General features: G+C 48.0%; 1 protein-coding gene and 1 long non-coding RNA gene across 5 annotated transcripts in view; both read left to right on the top strand.

The window, feature by feature from the left end:
* Positions 1–20,678, top strand: part of Borcs5 (BLOC-1 related complex subunit 5) — an 83,556-nt gene extending 62,878 nt beyond the window's left edge. For all 4 annotated transcript variants that reach the window (XM_032905541.1, XM_032905542.1, XM_032905544.1 and 1 more), the window contains one exon: positions 20,245–20,678. In XM_032905541.1, the coding sequence (XP_032761432.1) occupies positions 20,245–20,472 (228 nt within the window). In that variant the 3' untranslated portion in view covers positions 20,473–20,678. The remainder of the gene's footprint in view (positions 1–20,244) is intronic.
* Positions 20,679–24,270: 3,592 nt separating this feature from the next.
* Positions 24,271–25,186, top strand: LOC116903172. Its single transcript, XR_004388257.1, has 2 exons — positions 24,271–24,364; positions 24,562–25,186. It is a non-coding gene; the product is annotated as an uncharacterized LOC116903172 (long non-coding RNA).
* Positions 25,187–25,701: the final 515 nt, after the last annotated feature.

Genomic DNA, 25,701 nt, shown 5'->3' with positions numbered 1-25,701 from the left:
CTTGCCTAGGAAGCGCAAGGCCCTGGTTCGGTCCCCAGCTCTGAAAAAAAGAACCAAAAAAAAAAAAAAAAAAGATGACAAGATGTCAGTTGCTGGGTGAAAAGGAGGAGGTGGGCCTTCCGGCTCTGAGAGAGGAAGAGGGGACACGGGAGGAAGAAGTGGTCTTTTACAGCTAATTGGGGAGCGAGAGGAGGCAGGATGTAGACCGGGAACTGTTAGACCCAGTGGTGACCTCTGCCACCAGAAGATTTCCAACATAGAATGGTTGATGAGTTTATGACGATGATTTAGCGCCCGGCGATTGTGTCATCTGTTGATTTTAAACTAAGATTGTCTGGTATTTTCCAGTCAATGTTTTCCATTCGCATCGACTCAGGTGGGCAGGAGGGAAGAAACATAGCTGGGGCAGAATTCGACCAGACTTTGGAACAGGAAGATTGGGCAAAGCACAGAGCTCCAGGGAAAGGTAACCACAGTGGAGCGCAAGCTGGTGAGAGCGTGCCCGCAGGCCGCGGGGGATGGGCTGGCAAGAAAGCGACCTCGGAGCTCTGGAGAGGCAGAGCCGGCATTTTTGCCTAGGAGAAACACAGGGTCATGGTCTCGGGCTGTGCGCTGGGCTAGGAACAGAAACTACATGTTGCAGCCCATAATCTGAAACACTCCAAAATCTGAAGCTTTGCCACAGGTGGAAAGTTCTGTATCTGAATTAATGTGACGGTCACATTCACTAAACAGTCACAGAGATGGGGATGTGGGTAAATGAAAGAGTGTTTGCCTAGCAGGGTAAAGGCTCTGTGTTCTATCCCCAGCACTATAAACAAGCAGCAAGTACCATACAGACATACTAAAAATACCAAATATGATTATCATCAAGCTATGTGTGTAAGACATAAGAAGTGTAAATAAATGCCACTCACAGAGTATCTCATATGTATCTAGCTATTCCCAAATCAAACAGCAATAAACCCTCCTCAAGCCCTTCTGGTTCCAGCATTTCAAAGACAGGATAGTTAATCTGTAGTCACTCACGATTATTACAAAACGGCACAGTTCTCCCATGCTGAGCAGCACCTCAACAGCTCCTAGGGCAGAGAGAGTGCCAGTCTCAGGATTTCCACCGGCGGTGCCGTGCGTTCTTTAGGTTTTAGTGGGTGAGTGTGAGAAAACGACTGAGGCACGCGTCCATCTTTGCTCACCGCACCCCCAAGGGTTGCGATTTGTTACTCCCAGATGAATGAGGTTTGGGGCAAGCGCAGGCTCTCTGCTCTTACCAAGAAGGACACAGAGATCTGCGTGCAGTGTGGAAAAGTGGCAGTGCTGTACGTGTGGAAAGGCAGAGATGTAGTAATTAATCGCCAGGAATATGCAGCAGAGGGTGAAGCAGGCATCCATAAGGCCACAACGCCTGGGACCACTTTGTTTACATCACAAGGAAACCTAGCTAGTTCTGGTTTTGGTTAGCATAAAACAATGTCAAAATTAGAACCAAATATGAAATTTGAGTCCTGCTCTTGAATGATAATTTTATGTTTGCAAATATGTCCACGTAAGAGGGGGGGACAAGAATGGAGACGCTGCCTCCCAGCAGCACAGTAGACTTTGACCACTGGTTTACTTATTGGCTGGAAGGTTACCCTTTACCCATCACTAAACCTGTGTTGCTTAGCAACTGTGGCATGCCCACTGAGAGGTTAGTCTGCCTGGGGAGATGAAAATACATAGAACAAAAATATAAAGCCTCCATCACTGTGGACAGAGCACCGTCAGTGCTGCCAGTGGAGACTGGTTGCAAGGTGGGATTTCTCTGAGATATCAGGGTATCCTGGGACAATAGGGTATAAGTGAAATATTAGAGGAGACGGGTCATGGGATCTGAGTATAGATAGATGGGAGACATTTGACAGTCTTAGGAAAAAGTTAGCTTTGGGACTTCAGGGACAGTGAAAAACAGATTTGTGCTTTGAGAAAACACTCATACTTCTGCATTAAAGACCATAGCATATTGGCATTGGGCAGATCTTGGAGATCCCTTGATCTAGTGTCTCATTATTTAAATATATAAATTGAAGTCAGTTAAAGCAGCCTACCCAGTCATAAAATAAGATAAATTACAAGTACATAAATATCACCCCCCCTCTGTGTGTGTGTGTGTGTGTGTGTGTGTGTGAGAGAGAGAGAGAGAGAGAGAGAGAGAGAGAGAGAGAGAGAGAGAGAGAGAGAGAATGAATTGACAGAGTTACAGCTGTCATTCTCCATTTGGGATGTCTCATGTTGAAACACTAGTCTCTGGCCTTTGTGTTTGCGAGCCATTTAACACAATGGTTCTGTGAACACCAGAGCCACATGGCAGGGTCCAATCCTCACACTGTCTATCTAGTTGGGCAGCCTCAGATTGTTTACTCAGTCCTTGTAAGCCTCGGTCTCTTGGTCTGTTCATTCAGAGATAGAAGAACAGTGAGGTCTGAGGAAGTAAAAGTGACTTACTCTAGGCACCGTGCTTCGGACTGGGACTGTTGTACTGTCAGAACTGCAGTGTAGTCATTGTCCTTGGTGCACATGGTGACTGAAAGAGAAGGGCCTGACATGCCATGAACTGACTCATGTGAAGTTTCTTAATTCTAGTAGCAGGCCAAGTCCTGGCCCATTTAGAACCCTGCCTTCAACAACCTATGTGATAAAACCTGAAGAGAGGCAAGGCAGATATTTTCTGTGAACTGTGGTTTCCCACAAACCCTGAGTGATTTCTTTCATACCAAAAGTATGTGACTTTTGGAAATTTTGTAGTTAATCTATCTGTTTGGTCTGACTCTAGTAATGCGTATGAATAGCAAACCAGTTCGTTCCCTAGGAACCTTGGCTTGTCTGGAGATCTGGAAATAGATGGTGATAAAATAGCAGTCCCTGGTTTCTAAGCAGGGACGTAAATGGTCACTTCTGATCACTTTTGGTGGTTTTTTGGGTATCTTCTTATTTCTGTTAATGATTGAAAGTGACAGACAGACACTTTACACTTTAGGCTACATCTGTCATTGAAATTCAGGTGTACTGAAAGGCCAGTTATAAGGAGATTGCTTGTCAACCAGTGTGTTTTTCTCTGGAGATAGGGGGTTGAACCGGACTATTCCTTCTGGCCAAAACTGCCACATCTTTGGGCATTCTGCTGGGCCTGCTTGCAAAAGATTATCACAGCTGTGCCTACTGACTTTATCTCCCTTCCCTCATAAGAGGAGGGGGTAGGGAGGGTCATGGGATCCTCACCTGAGTATCCAGCCACTGCTCCCAACCAATTGCATACAATTCTGCATCAGTTGCACATGGTCTTCTGGGTGGGATTAGAGGATATAGGTGGGAGGTAATCAGGAGAAGGGGTTCCATCTATGTAGCCATGGGAAAGATACCGTCCATGTTGAGAGCAGACCTTGCAGTGTGGCTGCTTTAAGGTCGTCTATGATCTGCTTGCTCATAACTCCTCACCTATGCTATGTAAGTAAGTGTAATGAGCTCACTGGCCCCCTGAGGCGAACTTTGATGGAATCTTATCTAGTTTGTCCTTAGGACTCTAGGAGCAGGGGTAGATGCCGTTGACTTTGTTTCTGTCTCACCCAGGGAAGGAATTTTAGCAACAAGGGATAGGGAGGAGGCAAGTGACAGAAGACACAGCAGAGACAGTGGGGCTTCTCCTGTCATACTGATCTCGGCCATGATTTGGTCACATTTGTACTTCACTTTAGCTGCTGTCCCTGGACACAAGTTCATAGCTTCTAACCCAAGATGAAGGTACTAGGCATGGGTTCTCGCTGTTAGTCTACTATTGTATCCTTGCTTAAAGATCTGAGTAAACCCTGGTCTGCTTCTAGCAATGCCTCTGTTTAGCTCTTAGGTGTATCAGCATTAGTATATGCCGTTAGCATAGGATGCTGAGAAGCACCAGGAGCTTTGGTGGAAAGAATTGCAGTCCCTGCTCAGAAAGACACATGGTCACATAAGATTGGAAACAGATCCTTAAGAGTCTTAATTCACTGCACAGATCAAGAAACCCCAGTCCTTAACGTTTACTTGGGATTTGCCTAAGGCTTTTCTAGTACTTAATGACTAAAATGATATTGAAAGAGAAATTGTGTGTGTATGTGTGCAGATGCACATGTATGTGTGCATGTGAACATGGGTGTAAAAGCCAGAAGTCCACCTTAGGTGTCATTACTAGAGGCCTGTTACCTTGCTTGATATAGGGTCTGTAACTCACTGATTAGGCTAGGCTGGTTGGCCCAGCAAACCCCAGGGATCTCTCTACTGCTGCCATTACAAGAATACATCACCAGACCTGGCTCTCTTTCAGAATGTGGGTTTGGGGTCAAAGACAGCAGGGCTTCATGTTTGCAGGGCAAGTTTCTTACTGACTTGACTGATGGGTCTTCTGATTGCTACTCTCTCTCTCTCTCTCTCTCTCTCTCTCTCTCTCTCTCTCCCTCCCTCCCTCCCTCCCTCCCTCCTCCACCTCCCCCTCTCTCCCTCTCCCTCTGTCTCTCCCTCTGTCTCTGTCTCCTCCCTCCCGACCCCCACCCTATGAGGTGAACACTCCAATCAAGTTATCTAAATCTAAGATGCTCTAAAATATGGAAATTTTTGAGCATTGACCTGAGAAGCAAACAGTATCAGATTTGGGGAAATTTACAATTTCAGAAGGCTGGATCAAGGGTATGCAAATGGTAAAGTCTATGCAAATATCCCAAAAATCCAAAGCAAACACCAAAAGCCCTCCAAAGTACTTTGAGTACGAATACTTCATATAAGGAAAGCCCTTGCTATGGTCTCCTTGTCTGGAACCCTTCGTTTCACTTTTAGTTACTCTTTTTTCACATAGTAGGCACTCAACTGAAGTGTGAAGAAATGTGGGGGGCTGCCATTTCTGAGTCTGCACGCAGGATAGGGGTTGGGGGCATGGGAGCCCTCAGGGGTTTCCTTCTGTAATATAGAGCTGGATGGACCCATTCACCAAGTGTGTGAGCTGACTACTGTACTGTGTTACAGTGATTGACGGAGGGTAAGAGTGGTTCCCACAGCGTGGAACCCTAAGATGGCTTTAGTGCCTTCAGTTCACCAAGTCTGACCGGCATGAACCACTGGCCTGGCAATGCTCTGTCTGCCACTGTACACTGAACCTCCTTTAATAACACGGGCTGACTCCTGTCCTTGCTGTCCAGCGCTCTGTCTGCCACTGTACACTGAACCTCCTTTAATAACACGGGCTGACTCCTGTCCTTGCTGTCCAGCGCTCTGTCTGCCACTGTACACTGAACCTCCTTTAATAACGTGGGCTGACTCCTGTCCTTGCTGTCCAGAGCTCTGTCTGCCACTGTACACTGAACCTCCTTTAATAACGTGGGCTGACTCCTGTCCTTGCTTTGAGCACATTCTGGCATCAATTTCTGCTTTCTTGACCTGAGATTATAAAATGAGTTGTGAGTGCTTTATTTTAAAACCAACGGTTTTGGCAAAGCATTGAGATAGCTGGCTGCTTTTTTGCTGAAATACGGAGACAAAGCATTTCCAGAAAAGCCTGACTTTTCTTTTTCTATCTTACACATTACTCTGATGTAAATTTCAGATTGAGAGCACACAATGTAATTATAATCCCCCTTCCTCTTTCTCCTCAGGGCAGCCTTTCTTTGCAGTAAGAAACCCAGCAAGTCCCTTGAGTGGCAGGACATGTAGATGGGAGACTGGGCTCACTGTGGTTCTGGCCGTAACACATGCTGTGCAGTGCTTCCTTGGGCCTTGGCCCTGCTCCTTTCCACCATCCCTGCCCTGCCAACACACAGAAATCCTGGAGGAGGGCCCAGTCAAATTTATTACTTGACTGTTGGAAATTTAGGGTTGTGTTTTTTGGCCAGACATGAGCACAGCCTGGTTATTTGGCTCTCCCTGCTCTGAGATTTAACTCTCTTCATATTCAGACACTGACTTTCAAGCATGTGTGAAGAGCTGTTCTTACCCACAGCATGCCTGCCCCAGATGTGTCCCTGGACAGCTGGCTCTGTCAGCTCTCTTGGTGCTGCCACACGTGCCAGGCTCTAAAGCCCCTGTCTTCTCCCTCTACAGACTGGGCAGCGTTAGAGGCTTTCAAGGGTCGCCTCCTCCCGTAAGGAGCCCCAGAAAATACCTGTTGTCTAAAAGCTAGTGGGTGGGAAGTAGTAAGGACCCTTGGTCTGTGGATGTGGGAATAGGGCTTAGAGAAGATCTTGCTGTCCCGAGTCTCTTCGTGGGAAGCAATAAAGAACATTAGCAGATTTGGACACTGGCCCTATGATAGTTTTGATCTTGTATGTCACCCAAATGTTCATGTAGTAAAGGTTTGGTCCCCTGGGTCACACTGTTGGGAGGTGGTGGAGCCACCCAGGAAGGAGATCTCCAGGTTATTTATAGTGGCCAAATCCTTCAAAGAAACCCCATCCTGCGTAGTGTTAGCCTGTAGCTTCTTGGACACAGAGTTTCCCTCTTCCTCAAGCTCCTATATGCCAGCCTGCTGCAAGAAACAAGCTGTTTCAAAAAGGCCCATGCTCCCTGTCTGACTTACAGTTCACAGTGGTGCAAATTTAGAGACTAGTGGAAACGTCTAAGCGGATTCTATCAGGGTTTGTTTTTTATGGTAATAGAAAGCTGGCACACTGCAGAAGAGTCTAACATAATGCTCAGCCTGTGGTAAACAACGAGAGCTCGTTAACTGGATGGCTTCCTAGAGTCTTCAGTTACTTCATCCTACAAATTGATAAGCTGTCTCATCCTGTCAGGGAAAAATAACTGTTTTGAGAGTAGTATTGGAATGGGTAGGCCGTGCTGCAGCCGTAAATGCACTTGGCGTGTGTAACGTTTCAGATGTTGTGGAAGTAGGGCTTGTACTCATGTTCAAAGTAACTCTGTGTTAGCAGATGGTTCTCTTCTGTCCAGTTCAGATTTCCAGGTTCCTCACACCTTGTGGCTCTGGGATCTCCCTAGCATCTACCTGGCAGAACACCACGGATCGCAAAGATTAGTAGGAGTGTCTTACAGGCTGAACCTGCCGGCTTCAGACAACTCCAGATGAACTCAATTGCATGACTGCATCCACAGGAGCCTGGGAATGGGTGTGCTCAAGGTTATACTAAACTTTGGGCCATGGTTGGAGCATCTGTGTCCTCTCAGGACTTGTACTTCTCAGCACGTGTGTTGCAAAGCTGGAGACTCTGGGTCAGTCACACAGCAAACTACAGAGTTTAAGGCCTACTGTGGGTGAGCACAGGAGTTATGTGTGAAACTGTGTCCTTAAAGATCACTTTAAGAAGGCCAAGACCACTGAACAAAACCACTGAAGTTACACGACTTCAGCTGTGTTTTATACTCCGAAAGGTCAGAAGGACACATGGCAGCCCATTAACTAATCAATTACATGCACATTAGGGGTGGATTCTTAGTAATACTTCCTCGGCCTGTCTTCACTTCTTCTTTCTTTCTTTTTTTATTTTATAAACTCTTCATCTTAAACACAGATTTTTTTTTTCCCCCAGAGCTGGGGACTGAACCCAGGGCCTTGCACATGCTAGGCAAGCGCTCTACCACTGAGCTGAATCCCCAACCCCTAAACTCTTCATCATAAACACAGATTTTTTTTTTTCTCACCAAATTTGATGATTAGTTTTTGTCAACTTGACACCAACTAGAGTCACTTGGAAAGCAGGAATCTCAGTTGGGGATTTGCCTCTGTCAGACTGGCCTTTGGGCAGATCTTTGGAGCATTTTTTTGATTAATAATCCATGTGGAAGGGCCCAGCCCGCTTTGGGTGGTACCACCCCTGTGAGGTGGTTGGGATGTTCGAGAAAGGCTGACCAAGCCATTGAGAGCAAGGGTGTAATTAGCACTCTTGATGGTTTCTGCTTCAGTTCCTGCCTGCAGGTCCCTGCCCTGCTTGAGTTGCTAACACTCAGTGATGGGCTGGGACATGGGAATGCCAGTTAGACCTTTTGCTCCCCAGGTTGGTTTCCGTCAGTGTTTTAGCACAGCAATGAGAGTCAAAGTGGACAGACACTAAGAAGTGCTCAGAGCTCTGCGCCCGTGCACCTTTATCTCACCCCCAGGTGGGAGAATTAGCTCTGTGCCAGGGCTCTGTGCAGGTGTCAAGGAATTAGGACTGGCAAACAGGAAAACCCTTCCTAGACCTTCTACTCCGGGGGAGGAGCCAACACTAAGCAAGGAGATGTAGAAGCCATCTCCAACTGGCCTGGGTGGCCTTCCCAAACAGTAGCTCTTAAGACCTAGCTAGGACCGAGCAGCAGACCTGCAAGTCTCTTTACGTGACAGTGACCGGGTTCGTTGGCAGTGCCAGCCAGTGCTCACGAGTCTGCTCCTCACTACTCTTTACTGTCACAGCCACCTGCTCATTCGGAAGTCTCCTCTGTTGCTGGGAAGACACTTGAAGACCTATACCACTCCTTATAAAAGCATTTCCTGCCTTTCCCAGGCCTCCGCAATCCCTAAACAGTCTCCGAGGGACAGACCCAAAACTTGGCTGACATCTTGGTGGGATTCCACAGCTCCCGCTTTGCACGCTGGTCAGGAGAGCGTCTTTCTTGTCTGAGGGCGGACTAAATTGCTGATGTGGAAGGGTATGGTAATAGCCAGACTGCAGCTCAGACAAGAGGACCCTAAGGAGCTCTGAAAACAAATGTCATTCTGGAATAAAACGTCTTTATCTCAAACACAGAGAGGGAGTGCAGAGCAGTACTCTGTCAGAGTCGGAACATGTCCTCCATGATGGCGGCTCCTTCCTGTACCCCAGAGTACCTCAGCATTTCTTTCCCTTTGCTTTCTCTGAGACTTTGACTCTCTGTAGTCAGACGCTCACCTGCCTTCCATATGATGTGTAATGGTCATAATTGAAGTCTCCACAATTGGCCGAATTTAGACTGTTGGCTGGTCTCAACTCCTACACTGTGCCTTCTGGTCTACCCGCCCTGCTAGACTAATCTACGTCCTGCAGCACTCGTCCTCCCTCAGACACCAGCCTAACCACCCTCATGCCCCTTTTCAGAAGGAAAGGGTTGTTTCTCCCTTAGAATCTGGAAAATGTTTCCTGGATCGATTTATGCACTGAATGTGCATAGTTACACCTATGGTGAGTAGGAAATGGTGTGGGCCTCTGGACTCAGCATCCAGTCTCGTGTGCAGCTCATATGTAGTAGCTCCTGGCTGATGGCAGGGGTGTTCTTACCAAATCCTTAGTCTGCTGTCACCATCTCAGATTGAAAACTCAGTTCATTCTGCAGGCCAATGGCAGAGGAGTTTAGTGAGGAGTTTATCTCAACCACATCTGCAGTCATTCTCTGGGTCACAGGGGCAGCTCATACTTAGAGGGATCACAGAGCACTTAGCTAATCCAGGTTGCCAGTGTAAAAATACCAGAATGTTACTTAACTCGAACAGACTACTTTCCTTTCATCTTGGACATCGAAACAAGGAGTCCTAAAATGATAGCTCTGTATGTTTGGAGGTCTTCATCTGTCTGACTGTCTCCCTCAATTTCTTCTTTGACTTTTGGGGCCCAGGATTTAGTATTAGCCTTCCATCCCCAGGGTCTCACTCAGACTTAGGCCTGGAGCTGAGAACTGTAGTGAGTGTGAGGCTCTGACTTCAACTGAGCCCGTAGTTCCGGTCTAGCCTCCTGTCTTGCTCCCACACAGCCTGACTGCTCTTTCTTTCTCTTATTTGCTGCTGTTGGTAGCCTTCTCCAGTCCAGGGGAGGGGCATGATCTGCTGAATTGACCAGGTTTTGTTTAGGAGACTACTTAAGTTTTAAGATTTCCTTCTTAGTTAGACATAGCTTAGAAGGGAAGCCAGCATAAGGAGAAGCTGGGCAAGCCATAAAGTAATACTAGGCACAGCGTGATGACGTCATTCAGACCCCCAGCTGCTGGCATCTCGCATTTTCTCAGACGTGAGTAAAGTGTGGTCCTTTACTGACACGCTTGGGTAGAGTATTTGAACAAAGGACATGGGGTCATTTCAAAATGTCCAGTATGCGGTAATCAATGCCACTCAGCCTGTGGTGTAATTAATGGAAACATTGGCGACAGTCTGCCCATTGTTTGTCCTTGCGCAACAGGAAGTGGCAGGGCAATAGGGAGCCCAAGGAGGTTTACGTAATGCAGAAGGAAGTGGCTAGAGCCCTGCTCAGCCAGCAGCTTTCTAACTACAGCCTGGCTCACCTGAGCGCCTTCCTCTTCCCAACACACACAGATGCATTTGTTGAGGCCTTTGAGTTTTGACTTTAACAATAGATTTTTGTTCCCCTTATAACTAGAAATTTTGTCCTGAGAAACTTAATTTTAGATCTCATACAATTATATTTTGTGCCAAGGCAGAACAAATTATGGAAAAGAAAATGTGGCCAACAGGCTAACTGTGTACTTAACTCGGACAGTGCTGTGGTAGCTCCTGAGGGCAGGAGGTCTGGAGTTGGGTGTTGGCTCTCTGTGTCAGCTGTGTGACTTGAGGTGAGGTACCGACTACCCTGGAGCAGGCGTCCTCTATAAGAGGACAGCCCCCAGGGCTCTCAGTTTTCCCTGCTTTGTCATGAGCTCCCTGTGAGGTCAGGTGGTGCTGTCAGAGTGTGCAGTGTGTGAAGAGACGCCAGCCCCTGCAGTGTCCGCTCAGATTTGCTTTGTGAGTATCCATGTTAGATCTGGTAATGTATTACTTTTGTTTTTGAAAAAGTAAATGCGAGTATTTATGTTAGAAATCAAGTGTTTTCTTGCTTGAAAGCACTAAAGATTGGTGTTTTGATTCATTCATTATGTGTTTTGAAAAGGCATCACACTTGCTCTGACATTTGAATTAATGGGGTCTGTAGAAAAGAGTAGCAAAAGTTCAGCGGATGAATCTGCGGGTCTGCTTTGCTGGAACTGGCTGGTAATCTTGGGCACATTCAGTCTTCAGATCCCAGTTTCCGTCTTTAGCAGGAGAGTGGTAGCTCCCTTGAGGACTGTCCTGGGACATAAAGGTAAGGCATGTAAATTGTACAGCAGTATCTGCCGTTTAGTGGATACTCAGGGGACACAGCTGTAACTTGCAAGTCGTCTCGTCACATCTGTTAATATAATGAGTGAACCAGAGAATATTGTATATGAGGCTCCACCTTCCAAGTCACTTTGTGGATTACCAAAAGAAGCAGTCCCAACACTGTATTTTTGTTTTCTGTAAATCAACTGTGATTTGCTGGAGTGGATTTTGTTCTCTAATTTCCAGAGTAAAAGTCTGTGTGTGAGAATGAGTGGCTGCAGCTTGTTCTAAAAGCTGTTGTTGTAGCCTCTTTAGAACGATGGTCTCAGAACTTTCCTTGGGGAAACAAAGTCACTTCAGAATATCCGTATGTGGTAACACACGCCGTTCAGCCTGTGATACAATTGATGAGAACCTCCACCCACTGTCCCTGTGCAAGAGACTCATCCAGAAAAGAGAACGCCGAGCCTTCTGTGGGAATGGAAGGGGTGATCTCAAGGTGGACCAGAAGGCCAGAGAACACCTACTGACCCCGAAAAGATCTGGGCTCAGTGTGGCCTACTCCAGCCTTTTGGTGGTCTGAATCCCATTAGACATGAAAAAGTGGCAGTGTGACAGGAATAATAAAGAGTGGTGGTGGCCAGAATGAGCTGGCATTGTGTGACAGCAGGGCCATGTTCTCTGAAGTGGAGACAGCTAACAGGTAGACGCTGCCATAAGGAAACCTAATCACCAGGGTGTAGGATGGAGACCGTGTGAAGGTGCCTCCAGTCAGGAGCATAAGAGAGATAGCCTGTGCAAACACCCTTTCACTGTGTACACGCACATCTCAGTGTCCTCCTTATGTCCTTTCACTGTGTACACGCACATCTCAGTGTCCTCCTTATGTCCTTTCACTGTATACACGCACATCTCAGTGTCCTTATGTCCTTTCACTGTATACACGCACATCTCAGTGTCCTCCTTATGTCCTTTCACTGTGTACACGCACATCTCAGTGTCCTCCTTATGTCCTTTCACTGTATACACGCACATCTCAGTGTCCTCCTTATGTCCTTTCACTGTGTACACGCACATCTCAGTGTCCTCCTTATGTCCTTTCACTGTGTACACGCACATCTCAGTGTCCTCCTTATGTCCTTTCACTGTGTACACGCACATCTCAGTGTCCTCCTTATGTCCTTTCACTGTGTACACGCACATCTCAGTGTCCTTATGTCCTTTCACTGTGTACACGCACATCTCAGTGTCCTTATGTCCTTTCACTGTGTACATGCGCATCTCAGTGTCCTCTTTATGTCCTTTCACTGTGTACACGCACATCTCAGTGTCCTCCTTATGTCCTTTCACTGTGTACACGCAGCACGCACATCTCAGTGTCCTTTATGTCCTTTCACTGTGTACACGCACAACTCAGTGTCCTCCTTATGTCCTTTCACTGTGTACACGCACATCTCAGTGTCCTCCTTATGTCCTTTCACTGTGTACACGCACATCTCAGTGTCCTCCTTATGTCCTTTCACTGTGTACACGCACATCTCAGTGTCCTCCTTATGTCCTTTCACTGTGTACACGCACATCTCAGTGTCCTCCTTATGTCCTTTCACTGTGTACACGCACATCTCAGTGTCCTCCTTATGTCCTTTCACTGTGTACACGCACATCTCAGTGTCCTCCTTATGTCCTTTCACTGTGTACACGCACATCTCAGTGTCCTTATGTCCTTTCACTGTGTACACGCACATCTCAGTGTCCTTATGTCCTTTCACTGTGTACATGCACATCTCAGTGTCCTCCTTATGTCCTTTCACTGTGTACACGCACATCTCAGTGTCCTCCTTATGTCCTTTCACTGTGTACACGCACATCTCAGTGTCCTCCTTATGTCCTTTCACTGTATACACGCACATCTCAGTGTCCTCCTTATGTCCTTTCACTGTGTACACGCACATCTCAGTGTCCTCCTTATGTCCTTTCACTGTGTACACGCACATCTCAGTGTCCTCCTTATGTCCTTTCACTGTGTACACGCACATCTCAGTGTCCTCCTTATGTCCTTTCACTGTGTACACGCACATCTCAGTGTCCTTATGTCCTTTCACTGTATACACGCACATCTCAGTGTCCTCCTTATGTCCTTTCACTGTGTACACGCACATCTCAGTGTCCTCCTTATGTCCTTTCACTGTATACACGCACATCTCAGTGTCCTCCTTATGTCCTTTCACTGTGTACACGCACATCTCAGTGTCCTCCTTATGTCCTTTCACTGTGTACATGCACATCTCAGTGTCCTCCTTATGTCCTTTCACTGTGTACATGCACATCTCAGTGTCCTCCTTATGTCCTTTCACTGTGTACACGCACATCTCAGTGTCCTCCTTATGTCCTTTCACTGTGTACACGCACATCTCAGTGTCCTCCTTATGTCCTTTCACTGTGTACACACACATCTCAGTGTCCTCCTTATGTCCTTTCACTGTGTACACGCACATCTCAGTGTCCTCCTTATGTCCTTTCACTGTGTACACGCACATCTCAGTGTCCTCCTTATGTCCTTTCACTGTGTACACGCACATCTCAGTGTCCTCCTTATGTCCTTTCACTGTGTACACACACATCTCAGTGTCCTCCTTATGTCCTTTCACTGTGTACACGCACATCTCAGTGTCCTTATGTCCTTTCACTGTATACATGTATATCAAAGTGTCCTCCTTATACCCTTTCACTGTGTACACATACATCTCAGTGTCCTCCTTAAGGACACTTGTTCTTATTAAAAAACAAAAGAAGAATGCGGGTGGTACCAGCCAATTTCAGAACAAGAAAGAAGGGGCCCTGAGAGAGAGATGCTTTGTGCCCTTCATTGTCCCTTGGTATTGTCACAGTAAAGCATGGGACTGAGCATCCAGCTTCTCTTTTGGATAGTTGCTCTGTGGCCTGTGCTCCCTCCCACCTTCCTTGGTTTGTCATGTTTTACTTGGCCACAGTGGTTTGTTTGAGGGCCACTGGACAGTGTTTAGTTCAGGATGGCCAATGGGTTTCATCATTCTGAACTCTAATCCTCTGCAAGTGGCAACCTGGGGTCCAGTGCCAGGACAGATCCCATTCCAGGTCAGATTAAGAACAGCCTGTGCTTAGTGCTATTACAGGTGTGGGAGGAAGCTCAGGTATCGGGTTTGTCTATTAAGTCTGAGACCTAAGTCTCCTAGCTTACCCATTTTATAGGATACAGTTCGGTGCTCTCTACTGTAGGTCAAGGATTGTGTAACTAACACAACCAATTCTAGAACACTTGCCCTATCCTAGAAATGTGTACATAGTGTCACTCCCCACTCTCACTCCCTACCATGGTAGGCTTAGGTCTACTGTCTGTCTTTATATATTGCCCATGTGGGGCTTTACTTATGAAAATAATCCTATGATATGTAATCCTATGATTTGTGTCATGTTTCCTTCAACACGTCTGAGGTTTATCCAAGTCAGCCATAGTTTCTGTCAGCATTTCATTGGACTTGGTGCCCAAAGGGTATTCTGGCCTATGAGTATACCACATTTGCACCCCTTCTACACTGATGGACATTTGGGTTATTCCTGGGTCTGTCTACTGTGAAGAATGGTGCTGTGAACACTGATGTATAAGGTTGTACACATTTTGATCTCCTCATGTATTTTCCTGGATGTTAAACTGCTGGCCAGTGATAACCCTCTGCTTAACTTTTTGAGAAATTGTCAAATGGGTCACTGAAGTGCTATTTATTACCGCATTCTCCACACCGTTGCTGGCACCTGCTGTTATGGCTTGATGTTCCTTTCCCAAATGACTAGAGACATTGACATCTCCTCGTGGGTTTGTGGCTGGCTCTGTCTTCTTTGGGGGAGAGTAGGCTGTACCACACTCTAGACTAGCACACCACGCTAGTGCTACTCCTGTAGCTTTGCTAACTGCAGTGTTAAGCAGATGTGTTGAAGGGCAACGTTAAAGCAGTTTTCTTTGAATGTAGCCATATAATTTGGGAATTTGATTTTGAGTGTTATGAAGAACAAATCTCCATTCAGTAAGACTTGGAATAATATGATCTTGTAGTTTATAATTATGTGTACAAGTCACATTTGCATATATCACCTCATTTGCATCTTTTCAAAGGTTTCATTATGAATGTGTGTGTATACCTATGAGTGGAATGTACACGTGAGCATGGGTGCCCTCTGAGGCCAGGGGCATTGGATCATCTTGGGCTGGAGTTAAAGGTGGTTGTAAGCCTGACATCAGTGCTGGGAATCAAACTCAGGTCTTCTGGAAGATCAACATACTCTTAACCACTGAGCTCTCTCTCCATCCCTCATTTATATCTTAATATCACTACCGGAGATATGAGACAGGTGCTTCATTCCTCATTTTAGAAAGTAGACGCTGAGACTGATTTCTGGAAGCCATACAAATTGCAGGATTTAAATCTATGACTTTGAATTTCTGTTACTTTGTGGCATTATCTTGACAGACCACTATCTTCTACGAGCCTGGATGCTAAGAATGTCAGTCAGAGACCATCTGAGACTTACGGCAGAAGTTTCCTCACCTCACTGACGTTTCCACCAATGTATTTAAGAAGTGTCTTGACTTAGAACTTTCTGTTGCCGTTAACTATAAAAACTCCATAACTTTATTAGATGATTACAAGTAGAGCGTGGCATTTGGCATAACCTGAATCCATTCTTAGGACATTGTCACTTATGTTTGGCTCCAGAACAAACTCTGAGGTAAAAGCTGTTTTGTGGGGAGAGTCTGCCCATCGCCAAATAGATAAATCCGGTCATGGCCAGGTCCCAGTAGACTGTTGCTGACCTCACAGGTCTTTGAGTGATTGGCGTTTCCCCACTTAGCTCTTGAGGAAGAGAGCATGCTGTTGCATTGTCTATCCAGAGAGGGAACAGAGCTGGGATGGAGGTGGAACTAGGAAGACAGCAGCAGCCATTTGTCAGCCTGCCTTGTACCCCATGGGCCTATTGCTCCCGAATGCCATATCCCTAATGTTGTCTCCTTGGGAAGCAGGAATTATGTGCAGAGAAAGGTGACTATCTATCGAGACCAAATCAAAGTTGATCTTGAGGCTTAAGTTAACATAGACATCACATTAAAAGAAGAACGTTACTTTTTAAAACATTACTTTTAAATGATGAGAAGAATCATCAATTTTTACATATTTTCTTTTTTAATTGTTAAATTTTTTTTTATTGAAATGAAATTAATTAAGTCCATGAGTGGGTTTTTTTTTTTAAGTTTTGTCTAATTTTGTTTTGTGATAAGGTCTTGCTATGATACACAGGCTGACCTCAGTCTCCTAAACTTGGCCAGTCTTCCTGTCTTTTTGGTGCTAGACTATAGATGTATAATACTATATCCAGCTCATATTTCCTTTTTATTTAAGTATTGTAAAAAAAAAGAAGTCTGTTTTTGTTTTGGGGTGTCACTATGTCCCTGGCTGGCTTTGAACTCAGACACCTGTCTGCCTCTGCCTCTCCAGTGTGGGATTAAAGGTGCGTGCCTTGTGCTCAGTGTCTTTTCAAACTGTCTTTCTTACAATGGGTCAAGGAAATAGCTCAGGCTTGCCTAGCATGTATGTGGCCCTGGGATTTATCCCTAGCACTGCTAAAATGCTTCTAAAACTGTGCACTTGTGTGTACTCACACAGTTTTAATGTTATCATGTTGGGTCTGACCACTGTTTATAGGAGTGGCTTAAATTCACAGCTGAAAATGGTGATTAAAGAGACTGGGGGCCAGAGCCGGAGCATGGGTTCAGCGTGGGGTGTGGGGGCCATCCTTGGTGTACTATAAACTGGTAACAGATAAAGAACAGGAAGGACTTGTGGTAACTGCTTGTGGGTTCCTTTGGTGGTGTGAGATGGTTCTGTCAGGAAACTTGGGAGGGAGGTGGGCTGTAAGATCTCACAGGTCGGAAGGTCACGACAAAGAACACAGTCACTTGATGTTTAGCAAAGCAGAGTCACAGTCCTTCTAGATTTATTTTATGATCATGTAAAAACAATGCCCTCACCTCAGAGAAGAGTTAATTCTGAAGCCAGATATTCACGACTGTGGTCTGGGGACGCAGCTTTAGGTTACCCCAAATGCCGTATTTCGGTTTGGTGACAGCACTGTGAAGTGTTTATAGTGATAAGACAAAGAAAGGCATGTAGGTGCTATGTATGTGACTAAACATGTGATTTGGGCCTGGCTTGTTTTGCCTAAGATGACAGTCTCCGGTTCTGTCTCCTTGCAGATGACCCGGGTCCATTCTTTTATTCATTCTCACGGCCAAACAGACTCCTCGGTGTGTCTGTCTGTCCGGCACTGTACCAGTCATCCCTGGAAGACCATCTAGGCTGTCTACTCTATTTTAATGTGTGTTCTTGGTGCTGTAAACACATGGCTGATTTCTGGGCTCCGTTTTGTCCGTTGGCTGATGTGTCCGTTTTGACGTCTGCAGCTTCATAGTTCATCCTGGAGTCAAGTGTGGCATCTCCAGCTCTGTCCCCTCCTCCAGGGCCGCTCTGCCCGGGCTTCGCTGTGGCTCATCCAGGTCACAGGAGCGCTCTCATGTGTCTATGCAGACGTCCCTGCTGTCCTGATGGGACCTGATGAATTTTCAACATCAACTGCCAATACAAATTGGTTTTCTGGATATAAATCTATTAAATATATGTGTTGTGAATATTTAGGTATGTAATTACCTTTTTCTTTCCTATTTTATGTATGTGTAGGGTACACATATACCATGGTGTGTGTATGGAGGTCCTTCGAAACTTCCTGCTACCAGAGACAGTAGGTGGAGTGGAGGACAAGGTTTGACGTGAGGGTTAACTGAGCTCTTGAGGACACCAGCGTCACCTTTTTACTGTGCTGGTATTGCAGAGACCCTGACATTGCAGAGACTCACAGAGAATGAGAGATTGCTTCTCTCCCGGGCAGGCACTGCTCTTCCCAGGTACCCCCGTGGGCATGACTTATGTGCTCTCCCTGAGCTGCAGCAGAAGAGGAAGGGACTGAGCGATGATGAGCAGCTCACTACCAGTTGACGACTGAGGAAAGTTCCCCAGAGGCTGCCCTGACTGACACATCCACCATAACAGACTAGAACACAGGCACGGGACACATCAGGGCAAGGGTTTTAAAATCAAGTTGTGGAGAATAAACAGTAGTTCACTGTTTATTGGAAAATCAAATTGTTTGTTTAAATAGTCGGGACTTCTTGTGGAAGTTGCAGTTCCTTGCAGCTTTTCTCTTTCTGAGTCTGCCTGTGTTTCCTGGAACAGTAAAGTCATGTAGGCGGACGGTGGAAAGTCGCGCTAATGTGCGCAGTGAGCGGTGTGGCTTTGGAGTGTCTCTGTGGGGGCCAGCATGGCACATGGCATGTCCGTGGAATGGCGTGTGCACTGTCCACCCCAGCAGCCGCACTGCATAGGCAGAATCTACGTGCCCAGCTGGACACGGGGCACACAGGGCAGCGCGTGCCTCTGAACAAACTCTCCACGAGATGGTTGGAAAACCACTGAGCTGCAGGTCAGGGTCGGTGAGTTGATTGCCGAGCTCCTTAGCCGTGGCTCACGGGAGCCTTTGAGGTCAGTTCAGGTAAGGTCCTATGTCTGACTTCATGTGTCTGTCCGTCCCCCGTGGTTGAGGCAAGGATGGAGAGCAGGAGGTCTCCCTGCAAGGTAGGTAACTGCAGAAGATTCCGGAGTCTGAGCAGTTGAGTAAGCGGTGCTGGCTCTATCTTCCCAATGCTGCTGCCTCTCCCAAGGGACTTGGTTTGGGGGCATCTGGGCAGGCCCTGGGCTGCGTAGTGCAGCCCCTCTGAAGACATCACTTCCTCACCGAGTCCCAACTCAGGGGACTGTGGTTTTGTTCTGACCCTGCTCCCAGGTCCTCTTTACCTCTGAGCTTTGAAGACCAGCTGAAGAAATACTAATGCTGTCTGTCCATCCATCCTCCCCCTCCACTCCTCCACCCCCATTTTCACTGCATAAAAGTAGGATTGGCTCTCCTTGGCCCTGGCTTTGATCTCTTGTTTTTGTCAAAACGTTTTCTGAGGCTCTCCCTGGTCAGACACCCTGGGCTCCAGCGTGCAGCAGGAAGGGAGAGGCTGGGGAGGAGGGACACGGAGACGCAGGCAGCTCTAGTGACGTTTAGAAGCTTGGGGCAGAGTGAGAGTCTCAAAAGTGTGTGCATGTGGAAAGGGAAGGGTGCATGGGGGATGTAGGCTCCTTGCAGAGGGGTGCAGTGCAAAACACAGGAAGTGCCTTCCTTCATCTTTACCAGTGACAGATGTGCACAGCGGAGAAAAGGGCATTCCAGGCGGTGTGCAGAGTTTGACATGATGCTCTAGTCTCCCTTGTGGGCTGCAGGTGCCATTGGCATGTTGGGCTCTGGCATGGGACTGTGCCTTCCTATAGTTTCTCCTGACCGATCACAACTTCGCCAAAATCATTCATGGAGGAGGAGGGACGAAGACTGAAGAGTGAGAAGACTGTAGCCTGAGTCCTGGGTTAGATATCTGTGTGTAATTCTGTTGTTCCTACAACTCTGATTACAGCTGTGTGTCCTTTGATGACAGAGACGTCTACGGTGTGGGTATTTTCTCATGATGTGTGAAGCGTGAGCTGTGTGGTAAGGCCCATTGCACACTCAGACTGGGGACAGTGCCGGTTAGCTCTAGGCTAAGCCTGGACAGCATTGTCTGGGACTGGACACTGTAGGTGGTGACATGGCAGCAAGGGTCTGTTCACTTCAACAGAGCCAAACATAAACGCAGTGTCAGGGATAGGGACACGGTGCCAAGGTTCTGTCATAGAAAGCTCGAGTCTTAGCAGGGAATGAGTAGCACACACTCACTCCCAAGTATCCCAGAGTAGGTCTCAGGAGCCCTCAGGATGGCCACCGCCTCTGACACTAGTCACCTTCCTCTGACTTCTGGCAGGACAGCTAGCCCTCCCAGTGGTTCTCAGCCTTCCTAATGCTGGGACCTAATGCTGGACTTTACCACAGTTCCTCACGTTGCGGTGACCCCACCATAAAACTGTCTCATTGCTACTTCATAACAGGAATTGTGCTACTGTCATGAATGGTAATGCAAATGCCCGAGACACAGAGGGCCTCTGCCCTAGAGGACGTGGGAAGCAGAGCATAATGCCTTTGCCTCTGCTTACTTCCTGCAGATGGATCTGTCCGTGGAAACCCTCTTTTGCTTCATGCAGGAGCGCCAGAAAAGATACGCCAAGTACGCCGAGCAGATCCAGAAGGTGAACGAGATGTCGGCCATCCTGCGCCGTATCCAGATGGGCATAGACCAGACGGTGCCACTCATGGAGAGGCTCAACAGCATGCTGCCAGAGGCTGAGCGCCTGGAGCCCTTCAGCATGAGGCCTGAGCGGGAGCGCCACTAGCCGGCACCTGCCCCTCAGGCGCAGGTCCTCCAGCCTTCGCCTGGCCCGGATGATGGCCTAGATGTGTTTGACCCACATGGACGTTCCCATGAGAACTGAAGTTGGGACAGTTGAATTCCTGGGAATTCTGTAAGGAACTTTGCATCAAGAGTTATTTTTATTTTGCTCAGATTTTTTTGAATTAAAAGTGTAGTCTAGCTACTGCAGTGACACTGTGGAGAAAGTTAAGTTCTCCTTGGCGCCTTGTGAGACTGCTCAGGCTCTCTGATTTGTGCTTGTACACATAAGCTACGGTTCCACCCAGCAGCGCCATCACACCAAGGAGGTCTGCACTGTCTTCCTGTCCTGCCAGAACACCATCTTTGTGTTCTTCCCGTCCCACGCCCCTTTTGTGGGTCACTGGAAATTGAAGACTGCCTTCACCCACTCATGAAGGTGCTTCCTGTTAGCACCTGCTTTTCCACGCAGAGCCCAGGCTTCTGTCAGCCTGCAGACCTTGGCCTCCATAACAAGGCTTGCACCGACATTTGCTCCCACCCTCCAGAGGCAGTCATTCTCTCATGCAGAGACCCTCTGAGCCCCACTGATGTGCCAGGGGCACTACAGAGGCCACGTCTGTAGGGCATGAAGCTGGGGAAAGAGCTGCTGCCCATCACAGGAGTTCTGTGGAAGAAAGGCCTGAGGAAGGAAGAGAGGCAATGAGTGCAGGGGCAGGCCTGAAGATTAGAGCTGGGTCTCAGGGCTGACAGGGCTGCGAGTCTGCAGCCTCCACCTTCCTCCCTGTGCCCTCACTGTGCTCCTCCCTGTACTCCTCCCTGTACTCCTCACTGTGCTCCTCCCTGTGCTCCTCCCTGTGCTCCTCCCTGTGCTCCTCCCTGTACTCCTCCCTGTGCTCCTCACTGTACTCCTCACTGTGCTCCTCACTGTGCTCCTCACTGTGCTCCTCACTGTGCTCCTCCCTGTGCTCCTCCCTGTGCTCCTCACTGTGCTCCTCACTGTGCTCCTCACTGTGCTCCTCACTGTGCTCCTCACTGTGTACTCCTCACTGTGCTCCTCCCTGTACTCCTCACTGCTCCTCCCTGTGCTCCTCACTGTACTCCTCACTGTGCTCCTCCCTGTACTCCTCCCTGTGCTCCTCATTGTGCTCCTCCCTGTCCTCCTCCCTGTGCTCCTCACTGTGCTCCTCACTGTGCTCCTCCCTGTACTCCTCACTGTACTCCTCTCTGTACTCCTCACTGTGCTCCTCCCTGTACTCCTCACTGTGCTCCTCCCTGTGCTCCTCCCTGTGCTCCTCCCTGTGCTCCTCCCTGTGCTCCTCCTGTGCTCCTCACTGTGCTCCTCACTGTGCTCCTCCCTGTGCTCCTCACTGTGCTCCTCACTGTGCTCCTCCCTGTGCTCCTCCCTGTGCTCCTCCCTGTGCTCCTCCCTGTGCTCCTCACTGTGCTCCTCCCTGTGCTCCTCCCTGTACTCCTCCCTGTGCTCCTCCCTGTGCTCCTCACTGTGCTCCTCCCTGTCTCCTCCCTGTGCTCCTCATTGTGCTCCCCTCACTGTACTCCCCACTGTGCTCCTCCCTGTACTGCTCACTGTGCTCCTCCCCCTACTCCCCTCCCTGTGCTCCCTCACTGTGCTCCCCACTGTGCTCCTCCCTATACTCCTCCCCTGTGCTCCTCACTGTGCTCCTCCTGTGCTCCTCCCTGTACTCCTCACTGTGCTCCCCACTGTGCTCCCCACTGTGCTCCTCCCCTCTCTCCTCCCTGTGCTCCTCACTGTGCTCCTCACTGTACTCCTCCCTGTGCTCCTCACTGTGCTCCTCACTGTACTCCTCCCTGTGCTCCTCACTGTGTTCCTCACTGTGCTCCTCCCTGTGCTCCTCCCTGTACTCCTCCCTGTACTCCTCACTGTGCTCCTCCCTGTACTCCTCCCTGTGCTCCTTACTGTGCTCCTCCCTGTACTCCTCACTGTGCTCCTCCCTGTGCTCCTCACTGTGCTCCTCCCTGTACTCCTCACTGTACTCCTCACTGCTCCTCACTGTGCTCCTCCCTGTACTCCTCTCTGTACTCCTCACTGTGCTCCTCCCTGTACTCCTCACTGTGCTCCTCCCTGTGCTCCTCACTGTGCTCCTCACTGTGCTCCTCCCTGTGCTCCTCCCTGTACTCCTCACTGTGCTCCTCACTGTACTCCTCACTGTACTTCTCACTGTGCTCCTCACTGTGTCCTCAAAATCCAGAGAGTCTGTCAGGTGTCAGAATAGCCTTGGTGTTTTTATAAAATTAAAGTGAATCTGATTAATTTATTGTGTAGCAGCTAAACTTGATCTGATTCTAATCTTGTTTTTTAATTTTAATTTTCTTTTTTATTAGTTGTGATGTGCATGTGATGTGTTCTGGGTGAGCAGGCTGGCCACAGTGCATGCTTGGAGATCAGAAGACCACTCTGTGGTTGGTTCTCTCTTTCCACCTTTACATGGATTCTGGGGATTAACTAGGCTTGCATGACAAGCACCTTTACCCACTGAGCCACCACACCAGGCTCTAACAGTCCCGGTTCTTAATCAGATATTAATTTATAATGTTCTTAGAACCCAAATTAAATGTAGGGCATAAGATAGTTGAATAGCATGAATATTTGAACTACAGGGAAGAGAAAAAGATTTAAATAAGACACAGGGAAAAATAGTAATGCCTAGTAATTTGTTTTCGTGGGTGTTGGGGGTTAAAAACAGGGTCCATGTACTTCTAGCTGGCCTGAGCTTGTGGCTGCTTCCTGCCTCTGTGTCCCTTCCTGCCGAGGTGACAGGCATCATTACCCTTCCCTACCGTGTCTAGTATGTTCCCAATGACTGAGTATCTTAATGGCGAAGTACTCAGGCTTTTGGCTGTGTTCTGCCCCCCTTGTTGGGGGTAATGCTTTCATTCCTCACATGGGAGGCGGTAAGGTGGGCTGAGAGAGCTTTGGGGAGCTGCAGCGCATGCTGGGAGGGGCCACCATTTTACCTCTGCTGAGCTCCCTGGTGAAAGTGGTCTGGTCATTGTTTTCTCATGACTGGATTTCAGCCATTTCTAGAGCAATGTCCTGGGATGTACAATTTACAACAGATGTTCTGTAGCTCAGAAACCTACTAGATACCCTGAGGCGGTTCTAGAGCCTGCCAGGGTGAAAGCCACGGCAGCCTGACTGAGCGCTCCCCAGGTGTCTCAGTGTCGCGTCTGCTTTGTGTGCTCAGCTGTCCATAGTTGAGGCTTTCGTTCCCGACTGAGTTCTGATTCATTGACTTTTTCCCCATAGTGTTTCATGCTATTTTTGCTTTTTCACACTGCTTAGTCTTATTCCCACACGGTATTTTGATATGCACTGTGGCTCCATGAGGCCCATTTACCCTCAGAACTAGAAGGCTCCTGGAGTCCTTTTCAATGGGCAGAAAGCTGGCACTCAGATTTTTCACCTAGACTGGCAGGAGGCATTTTCAAGGCCACCACTATCACTGTCTCTCCTCATGTTTCTGGAGTATTTGGAACCCAGCTCTGTGCACAGAGACCTGCTCATAAACCTTCAAAGACAGGCTAATTGTCCACAGAGTTGTGTGGCCAGCGTGGGAATCAGGTGCCACCTCTAACTTTACTTTGCTTAGTGAGTGTCTGAAATGGCGCTCTGCTCAGCCTGAGGCTGACCTCTCCTGCCGTCTCATTTCCTAGCACAGGGAAGAAAGTTGGAGTAGCCAGCTCTCTAAGAGATCAGGGCAGGCCAGAGCTTACAGCGAAGGCCCTCCTAGTCTGACTTGTTGCTGTGTGTGTAGGGGGTGAGGTGGTTTCCTCCTATCTCCTTCAGGGTGGAGTTGGCCATCAGAAAAGTTCCCATGAGACTTGGAGGAAGAGGCAGCCGAACGCTGACACAGGTCAGGCCCTGCTCCACTTTGCTCACAGCTGGCTGGGGTTCTGCAGCCTGGGAGTTTGTGTCAGCTTCTCCTCTGAGCATTCATGGCACATGGATGAAGGCTCTGGTGTGAGAAGCTGCTGAGGGCTCCTGGAGTCTTTCCCAAGGGACCCCGAGAAGCCGAGTGATGTATCAAAACACCACTATGCTGTCTCTCAGTTAGGATCCCAGGTCATATCTGGCCAGTCCAGGTTGGGATGGAGATGAAGAAAGGACCTGGAGTTGTCAGAGAGCCCTGGAAGGACGTTTCTAGCCTTGATTTTTGGTAAGCAATTTTTATTTCCCTGACCCTCAGAACTAGTTTGAAGCTAATGTCCCTCAAAGGCCCATAAATACGAAAGGCCCAGTCCCCTGATTAGGGTCCTGTGGAAAGAGGTGGAGCCTAAGAGAGGAGCCTGGCGGAAGTAAGTCAGGAATGCCCTTGAAGAGTGATCTCCCACTTCCCCTACTGCCGTCAACTCTGTGCTCTAACTCTACTCATTTGCTTTGTTTCTTGAGGTAGGTACCCCCGGCCCCTGCCAAGGGAGGAATGGTTTGTTTTTGTATTTCAGATGAGGAGCCATAAGACATCACATCAGGAAAATAAAGATGAGACTGTTTGCCTCGTGCTACCCAGGAAGAGCAGAAAGTGGGCCAAGACAGTTTCTGTCCACAAGGACAGTGACTTGCTTTCCCCAGCTAGATGCCATATCCTTCAGTGTACAGAACACCACAGAATAGAACCGTATGATGGAACGAGCCGTAAACATATGACTTATGGAGTAAATTTCATATTCAAACCATAGCTGTTCTAAAAATGAATTATTTTTACTTTAAAGTCATATTTTATGGAAGAACAGTGAATTATTTTTTCTTTTATTTTTTTTAAATTAATCATTCTATTCTTTTACATCTCAAATGATATCCCCCTTCCAGAATAGAATGACCATGATACAACCCACAGACCATATGGAGCTTAGGAGAAAGGAAGACCCGGGTGTGGGAGCTTCAGTCCTGCACAGAGGGGGACAGGATGACTAGGGGACGTGGAGGGAGGAGGGAGCTTCAGTCCTGCACAGAGGGGACAGGATGACTAAGGGACGTGGAGAGAGGAGGGGGAGGGGAAAGGGGAGAAGGATCAGGTTTTGGAGGGGACAGAAGAGAGGTACAGAGGGTCAGGAAATCAAATAAAAATATGTAGCAGTGGGGGATGAGAAACTGGGGATAGCTAATGGAGGGTCCCAGAGGCCAGGGAAGTGAGAGGCTCCAAGGACCCAACAGGGATGACTTTAGCCAAAATGCACTGTGATGGAGGAGACA

Source organism: Rattus rattus, chromosome 6 (genome assembly GCF_011064425.1).
Source record: "Rattus rattus isolate New Zealand chromosome 6, Rrattus_CSIRO_v1, whole genome shotgun sequence".
Lineage (NCBI taxonomy): Eukaryota > Metazoa > Chordata > Mammalia > Rodentia > Muridae > Rattus > Rattus rattus.
The sequence above is the reverse complement of the archived record's forward strand: the minus strand, read 5'-3'. Positions and strand labels throughout refer to the sequence as shown.